This window comes from Peromyscus leucopus, chromosome 6 (assembly GCF_004664715.2).
Source record: "Peromyscus leucopus breed LL Stock chromosome 6, UCI_PerLeu_2.1, whole genome shotgun sequence".
In the NCBI taxonomy this organism is placed as follows: domain Eukaryota; kingdom Metazoa; phylum Chordata; class Mammalia; order Rodentia; family Cricetidae; genus Peromyscus; species Peromyscus leucopus.
Window position 1 is genome coordinate 64,962,748 of NC_051068.1, and position 9,267 is coordinate 64,972,014.

At 45.8% G+C, this 9,267-nt stretch overlaps 1 protein-coding gene across 1 annotated transcript; it reads right to left on the reverse strand.

Annotated features, from left to right (window-relative positions):
• Positions 1-180: 180 nt before the first annotated feature.
• On the reverse strand, positions 181-3,070 carry LOC119088255 (serine/threonine-protein kinase DCLK2-like). Its single transcript, XM_037207300.1, has 3 exons — positions 2,869-3,070; positions 2,059-2,167; positions 181-331 (listed from the first exon to the last, which is right to left on the reverse strand). Exons 1-3 carry the CDS (start codon positions 2,990-2,992, stop codon positions 181-183), a joined length of 384 nt encoding a protein of 127 aa, XP_037063195.1. The 5' UTR covers positions 2,993-3,070.
• Positions 3,071-9,267: the final 6,197 nt, after the last annotated feature.

Genomic DNA, 9,267 nt, shown 5'->3' on the forward strand with positions numbered 1-9,267 from the left:
GAGGTAGGGAACTACCATCTAATGGTCCTCAGTCCTAGCCTTTTAAATGTTGCTGGAAGAGACTTTCCCCCCCTCATGTTTCATTTTTTTATCATTAGAACCAAAATCATATAAATTTACGGTCTTAGAGGTAAAAGTCACCAGAAAACAGCGCGGTGAAAATTTTTACTTTCATTTCTGTTACTGAGAGTCAATCTCCTGCAACAAAGGTCTCAAGTCCCCGCCTGAATACCTCCCGCTCCGAGAACCCACGTAGCAGTTGTACATACTGACCTTTCCACAGCATTTGGCTTTGTCTATAATCTTTAATGCAAACTCCTTTCCAGTAGACCTAGGAATAACCATAGGAAGGCGTTAGCTCTATAAATCAGAATAAACCTTCCTTCCCAGCTCCCTCTACAGCACCCCCGCTTCTGTCCCTTAGACACAGTGTGGAGAGGGGTCAGAGGAGGAAGGAACCCCCAAGAAAAGAAAAAAACAAAGCCAGGCTAACTAAATCTTCTTTTGCGTTAGCAACTCAAATTGAAGTATTCAAATTCTGTGGCAGCAACATAAGACAAGCAGTACTTTCTTTACTTAGATCTCAAGACAGGTCTCTAAGAAGAATCAATATAGAAAGCAGATCAGATTAACAGGGAAAGTAAACCACCACCTGATTCTACAGTTGAAAACTGCCGAGTCCTGGCACTTTTAGTACCTATTTTTCCTCCATACCTTCCACAAGCTCTGGTGCTACATCATGTCCACCCTGTAGACCCTGCCTGGTACTAAAGAAATCACTTATTGGATGCAAAGGTCTTAATTCAATACTATTTCATTTTTACTCAATATTAGCATAGTTGAATTTAAACAGGCCAAAAAAAAAAAAAAAAAAAAAACAACTCAAATGAAAACAGTTCGACAGAGACCATCACAGTATTCTTACAAAGTATTCAGAATACATGTGTTCTCTCGTCTGCAGGTCTTTCTGCCAAAGCGCACTGGTGCCCAGGGATGAGGGACAGCTTGGAAAGGTAATATATGAATTTCTCCCCTCATGTTATAAACCACATTTCTCACATGTCCTTAGAAGTTACATTTTAGATGCCTCATTGTTTTCTCGGGGAGCAATCTGTATGCCAGGGCTCTGTAAAGGCTTCAAGAACAGCTTACACAGCAATATATAATAAAGGGCAGTGAACCCTCACTGGAGATGCCACAGAATGGACAAACTGTAATTATCAGAACATTCTAGAAAATCAGCCGTTCAGTGCAGGTAGGACAGTGTTCTGTGAACACACAGACTTTCAAGTGCATCCGCCAGGACTTTCATATTGCTTTAAAAGGTGGAGAACAAGCAGTGGTTGGTTCCTTCTGATCTCACAGTCGTGGCTCATTTATCCAGAGCTCTGGGTCTAGCTCAGCATTGCTGCAAAGGTCCAAGGAAGTAACTCTGTGTGCACTGAGCAGAGCCTGATGGGCTGTTACAGGTTTTCTTGTTCCTTCCTTTTCTCCAGGCTGGTGGATGAGTTCTGATATGTCCTTTAAACCACATGCACACCAAACAATTGTACATATGTAACTGAAGATCAACTGCTTGTGGCCACGCCAAAGGGCTAGTCCCAAGGACCGATTCTTTTAGGAGGGAAAAGAGACACTTTCTAGAAAGGCCTTTCCTTCATGTGGTAGTTTGAATGTATTCGGTCCCCACAGTCTCACAGGGAGTGGCAGTAGGAGGAGGCGTGGCCTTGTTGGAGGAAGTGTGTCACTGTGGAGGCAGGCTCTGAGGTCTCCTAGGCTCAGGACACTGCCCAGTGCGTCCGCTGTCTTCCTGTTGGCTCTGAATTAAGATGCAGCACTCTCAGCTCCAGCACCACGTCTGCCTGCATGCTGCCATGTTCTGTGTCACGATGATAAAGGACTGAACCTCTGAAACTGTAACCGAGCCCCTCAAGTCAACATTTGCTTTATTTATAAGAGTTGCCATGGTCATAGTGTCTCTTCACAGCAACCAAAACCCTGACGGGACCATTCGGTAGTGGGAGAACTGTGTGGGGGAACAAACCATCCGCCACTCACCTGTCCACACACTCTTTAACTACCGCAAAGTTGCCATCTCCGATGACCTTCCCGATTCTGTATTTCTCCAGGAGGGTGAATGACTCAGAGCACCTGTTCCCATTTACACCTGCAACCAAGGATAAATGCAAAGTCTGAAGGAAATGTCAGCATTCCATACTGACTCCGACTTAGTGGGAAAACAATGAAATGCAATGCAATTATTTATAGGTCCATAGCATATTTCCTAAATAGAATGCCTGAATCACCAGTTTCCTTTTGACCTTGTTGGTTGGAGTCAGGAACCCACAAAATCAATAGACCTAACAAATCCTGAAATGTCAGTTAGGGAGTCTAACCAGACCTCTTCAAAATTCCTGTCTTGGGCAAGAGGAGGATGGGTTCCATCTGAGGAGTACTCTGGAGAGTTCTCCTTGGTTCTAGTAAAGAAAGTTCTATCAAAGTAAGACACTATGTTGAGGCTAATCCCTGGCTCAAAGCCTTCTCAGAGAAAGTGTACGCTGGGCTGTGAGTTAAGACCAGACCACTGATCACAATGTGTCCTGTTGTCTGTGTTCATCTAACTGAGAGAATGGGAAAAGATCTAGGAATTGTGAGCACAGACAAGACAGGAAGCCCAGGTCTCGGATTTGAAACAGGGATAACGTGGTGTATGGCAGAGAGACTACAACGCCCTCAAGTGACCCCACTCTCAACACCTCACCAAAGCTACCCGGGCTATCAGGGAATGTGGCACGGAGCAATCCCGATGGCCACCAAGTTCAGATGGATGATTTCCTTTATAAAAGCAATGATCAGGCTGAGAAGCACCTTCAGGACTCAGGCAACGGTCAAGTTCAGGTCCACCGTTCACATTGGAAGAAGATCTGCCTGGAGCAGAAATCTCTAAAAGAAGAAAATAACCATCGCGTATTGGGATACATTTACAAATCATTAGCTTCCTAGTCCTTATGTGATAGACAACAGTTATATAATGTCAAATGACTGATACAGGAAATGATACAGAATTTTCTTGTCCTTTTTTCCCTTTATACGACGTAACACATTAATAAATTTATTTCACAGATACAGTCTCAATTCAGATTTAACATCACAAAAAATTCACAGTGTACTACTTTTTTAAAACACATTGTGCTACTTTTGACTTCAATAAAAAATAAAGCATGCATTATGACATCATAGCTAGACAAGTACCGAAATTAAGTTGCAAATGTCTCAGCACCACAGAGAAGTCTAAGAGTTCTAGACTAAATGTCCAGCCAAACTGTTAGTCCAATCATTTTACCTCCAAATAACAGAACATAATTGTGAACAATCCGATTCTCAGTGTTTCATCTTTTTATTTGTCTTGTCCTATTTTATTTATATTCTGGCAATGAAATTGAAAGTCGCCGCTCCAAAACTGTAGCACCGTACAAGAATACATCTAAAAGCTAGGATGTTTGAGAGCAAATTCTTAGGAGACTAAGAGGAGGCTTACAAAAACAAACAAACAAACAAACGGATTTCATTCCCTACAACTACCATCCGGGTCAGATCACCCTCCAGGTTCACCTGACTTCTAACACTTTCCATGTCTCCCACTCCACAAGCTACCGCAGAGAAATCTGAGGGATCTGAGAACCCCAGTGGGTTTTTGTTCCCAACAAAATAAGCCCAGGTTTTCAGCCTGGCATCCAGGCTTCGGGCTGTCTCCTCCTCCTAGCCAGGGTATTTCCCACCACTTTTCCTCATGAGTTTCATACTCACATTAGCTCGAACAATTCCCTTTATTTCTTAGTTACTGAGACTCCCCACGCCTACATCTCAGCTCTCAGAAGTCAAAGCAGCACCCCCCAGCTTGAACCTAGAGACCTGACATTAACTCACGCCTGGAAAACGGCTGAGCAAAGTCATCGACTCCGAACATGAATTTAAGCTCAGTCAGTGCCTTCCCCCAAATGCCTAACACTGAGCTGAAACGACTGTCCAGTTTGTTAAATCATTCACTCCAAGCTGATTCCTCCTCCAATACAATTCTTCCTAGATTGAAAATTGCCAAAGAAATAAAAGATCCAACTTGAACTAGTGTCTGCCTGGTTCTGTTTGTGGCAAGGCTCTTGCTGTGTAGCCCATGCTCATCTTGAACTCATGAGCCCCTGTGTAAGCCTCCTAAGCGCTGGGATTACAAACATGCCCTGCCAGTTACAACCCCCTGACCCTTAGGGGAATAAACAATGAAAAGAATGAAAATCTTCTGCAGAGTGAAATCTCAAAGATAAATAACAAGAGCCCTGCTGATGACTCCCAGGACTCTGAACGAACAGACTTGGGGCTGGGTCATCAAATGCTAACGAATAACAGGGACAGGGACCTGTGCGCCCCACATCTAAACCCCACTGCCCAGAGTGAGGCGGTCTACACCTGCTGGGTCAGGCATGGAACACCCTCACCTGTCCTCCAGTGCTCAGAACACAAGTCCCCACACTGCTTCCGAGATGTTAGGACTAGCCTTGGTCCTCTGGGTCTACTCCCTTCTCAGCTTTCCTTCAAGCAGGTAACACTCTCCTATGCCCCTTTCTTGTCTGAATGTCCGACTGACTCCAGGACTCCTCCCTAAGCAGCTCAACGTTTACGGCCGGCCAGGGCTCACTTGCGAGCACTGTGGTGTTTACCCGCTGCGTTCCTGTGACCTCTGTAACTTCCCACTGTGGATTTTGAGTCAAGCCCCTCTCCTTTCCCATCCCAGTTCCTGGTGCGGCCGGCCGGATAATTATAAACCTGCTTTGTGCTGTGATTCCAAGGTGACGAAGCATGGGGAGAACACAGGAAATAGAACAGGTGGCGGGAGCCCGCTCTCTGACAGACACGGGAAAGCCGTGAGTGTGAAGGCCGGGGCACCCTGTGGAGGGAGAGGGCATGGGGCCAGGGGCCAGCGAGGTTCATGTGCAGAAACGTCAGTGAATCACTCCAAGTTGTAGCTTTCTTTAAAATCAAATGACAGCTACTATTTTCAACTCTCAATTTGACATTTTTTTTAAGTGCTAAAGCTTTCCAAAAATCTCTGTATTGAGTTAACAGGAGTGATTTATCCAATATATTCCTCTACTTGAAAATAAGGCTTTCATTAAAAAAAAAAAAAAAAGCCATGAAAAAAAAATAATACTAAAGGGGATAATTTTACTGTAACACTGATGAACAGGGTCCAAGACATCATGAGAAATAAAATATTATCGAAACTTTTTCCTTTCCTCTCGGTTTGATCGGCTCTTCAGCAACCGCCTGCGCTGTTTAAAAGGATGCAAGGTGAAGAGACGTGAGCAAGCGCTGTTAATCCTTTGAGGAGACACGGGACAACAGTCGGAACACTCCTTGAAGCCTGTCCATGCCAGGTCAGGGGCTCCTGGCCTGAAGTAAACGTTGAATGGCTAGGAGAGGGAGTCACACTTTGCTCAGGATCTCCCTAAGCGACACCTTCCAATCACTCAGCTTATGATCAAATTCACTCAACTTCCCCACCACGCAGCCTGGCCCTCCGGGGCCATAAAGGTTGACTCTTCATTATGCTCCCCAGAAAGGCGGCTGTTGAATAGCAAACACTCTGGTTAAACAGAAGGTCTACCAGTCACTGGGGCCCAGAGACACTCAAAGAGTGGTGAAAACACAGGAAGCCACAGTGACGATAAAAATTCTATTTCTTTGGCAAATACTTTTTTGCATTTCCCTGTCCCTACTAAGAAAATACCCACTTACTCATGGCATCTGAGATATGTAGCTGGTTAATGGTGATAAACAGAACCCACCAGGTACGTAAATAAGACACAAGACAGTGGCTAGCTTGATAACTATGTGCAATCTGCTCACCTGAACCCTTCCATTCCTTAACACCCCCCACACACATACAATAGACTAAGTCGTCAGCCCAAATCAGCTAGAACTCCATCACATCTGTGAGTGAGCCCTTCAAGTAAGATTCAAGCTTATTGCTTTTGAGCAAGAGACTGGAGGAATCATAAGGCCTCTTGTTAAAAATGTCTCCGTGCTTTTACTGCGAACCTCATAATCTCTAGGATCCAGGGTGTCATGGTTGGTCACTGCAGCAACCTCTGAGTCTCATTCCACCCAGTCACCTCCAATGTTCTAACAGGAAGGCCTTCCAGTCTCCTGCGTTCATGAGCAAGGGGGCATTGAACAGGAACACATTCAAATAAAGTTCCACAGTTGCTCTAACTTGTACACACTGGTTTGCACGGTGACCCTCTCATCAACCCTAATGGGTTGCGGCCCAGAAGGCTGAACTATGCCCAAACTCACCAACTAACTGAGTAACCGCCATGTACAAACAGCATCTGGTATTCAACGCCATGATTTATTTTGCTAGGGCACCAAAGTCTTCAAAACTACTTAATCCGCCCTTTTGTTTCTGTTTCTGTCTAACAAAATCAATTATGTTCAAAGATGAAGTCACCACACAGTGCTTTCTGGGGAAATAAAAAGAGCCTCAGAGTGGCCCGTTCCCGAGTTCTGAAAATTATTAACTTAGTTTTAAACACAGCAGAAAAGCAAAAGCTCCAGGGACAAGGGGAGATGGCTAAGGTCAGCGGCTACTGTGGGTTTACATTTCACAGCTTGGAAAAGAAGGCTCCGAGTTCAGGAGGTCAGAGAGTTACGTTTTAGCTCTGCCAATCAGGTTAGATACAGCCGCGCTTTCATCACACCTCACAAATCTGGGGACCTTTCAGCACCAGCAGACCCGAGAGACATCGTCAGATAAAACCTCAGCACATCCGACAGTTTATAATCTCAAGATGCCGGGAATGTTCCACATGTACTTTGTTCCTCCTCCTTTCCACCAACGAGAACGCTCACAGCGGAGAGCTCCCAGGCATACACCTCTGCATCAAAAACTCAGGCGTTTCCAAACTGTGTGCCTGACTCTGAAGCCCTACGTTGCCTTAAAAGTCCTCCGTTTGGACAGATGATGAACTAAAGTTCAGGGAAATGTTTTCTTCATCTATCCGGCAGTCGATGACATATTTAGTACTCTTTACTGCCTATCTGCACCCCTGCCCCAAATGCCGTGATTTAAGGACAGTATGGAATCCTGCAGAAGCTGCCAGCCATATCCAAGGGACTCTGAGGTGCCCTGCCAAAGAAAAGAGATCACAGACTGAGGTCCAGGACAAAGCCAGGAAGATGGGAGTTAAGAGAAAAAAACCAATGTCAGCAGTAGAGTCCAAGACTTGAAGAGAAAAGACTGGCAGGGAACAGGATGGTTCAGACTGTGGATGAAAAGGTCGGGAAAGAGAACCGAGCCGTACAACTGATGAGGAGAAAGACTGTGGTGACCTTCAAGCAGGAAGACGGACAGGAAGTTCAGGGAGATCAGAGTGGAAAACAAAAGTTCTGGGTGCCTGGGAGATGAAAATGGGATTGTTGCTGGGGCAGCCAGACCCAAAGAGGACCAAGGAGCCTCCCCCCAGGCTGAAATGGCTGGCCTGTGTCCCTCCTAAGACACTGGGAATAGAAGGTCTGGCTCCCAAAGCTGGGTCACAGAGACAAGAGCCGTATGGCATCCTTCTTCTGTCACTTGGTTCCAGGAAAAGCCAGCAGCCACCTTTTGAGGACATAAAGCCAGTCCATGGGAAAATCCCAGTAGGGAGGAACCAGGGCCTTCTGGACCTCCAACAGGTATGGATCTGAGTCCAGAGGTCAGTTCCTCTTGTCTCTACACAATGAATTATACAGAGACATATAGTCAGTTATAAGAGAGGAAACAGATTATTAAGGGGAGACACAGAAGAGCCTGGAAGTGTGCCATATCTTTCCTGTGGCCTGGCACTCAGAGGGCAAGAGAGAAAAGGGGCTGAGAGAGGTCCGAGGTGACCTTTTGTGGGTCATTAGCATAGTGAGTCTGCTCTCTAGGCTCGCAGGAAGTTCAGTAGACTAAAGTTGCCAGTCTTCTCTCGGCTGCCTTTTGCCTTTCCTGTGTTAATCTATGGAACCTCCTCCTCCAGTTTCCTATTCGCCTGCCTCCAACCCACTTGTCAGCGAAGGAAGAAGTCACCTGATAAGTGGATACCCTACTGCCATCAAGCCTCAGGCGACTCTAACCCTGATGTATACCCTGCCAGCTTGTAATAAGAGAGCCAGCCCAGAACCACCCAATTAACCTGCTCCTGAAATCCACCTCCGAAGAACATGTGAGGAAATCAGTGTTTACTGTTGTTAAGTGTTGGGATCTGTGAAAGGGACATGGAAGCAAAGAAGGGGCGATTTGGGAGGGAAGGTCAGTAGTGGACAGGAGGAAGCAGTGAAATGTGAGACTCCCTGCCCTTCCTGATCCTTCCTTCCCTCAGTTACAGACCTTAGAAGCTGTTACTAATAAACCCTCTGGAGCCTGAACTCTGGCCCTGAGAGCATGGCCTGTGATGGGGGCCCTGGAATCTGTATTATCGACATGATTATCCCTCAGGTGATGTGACCTGCAGCTTCCTGGGCTCCAAGAATGTTACTTAGGATTCATAGGATCTGAATACTTTTACTTTCTTGGAGCTAGGAGCTCTTGGTCAGGTGTAGACAAATTTCTAAACACAGAGCCAAATACAGGGGTAATAGCCGAAGAGATCAGAGAAATAGCTAATACCTACAACTAGCCTTAGCTTACCACAATGCCGTAGCTTCCCCAGAGAGAGAGCTTCTTCCTGTCTAACCTGCGCTTTTATTGCCTTCCTGTTCTGCCTTCTCATCGGCTCTAAGCCCAGCCACATCACTTCCTCATCACTGCCTGTCTATACAGACCTCCAGGCCTCTATGGTTGGTACTGGGATTAAAGGCCTGTGTCACCATGCTTGGCTGTGTCCTTGACCACACAGAGACTCTGCCTGCCATGTAATTGGATTAAGGGCGTGGGCTACCACCACCTGACTTCTGTTTATGGCTCACTATGACCCCTGATCTCCAGGCAAACTTTATTAACATACAAATAAAATATCACCACAGTCAGAGTATTTTCAAGCACACAAAACACAGGAATATAAGAGAAAAACTGTCTGACTTCTCTCTGTTGTGCACTTAGGTGTTCCACGTGGGCTTTCCTTCATGCGAATCTGAACCTAGAGGCCCACAGCCACAGTAAGACTATCGAAGCTGTCCTGGGTGCACTCTCTGTTGTTTAGTCCAGGGCGTCAGTGCATCCTGTGAACCCTCTTTTTTGTAGAAAAGGGCAAC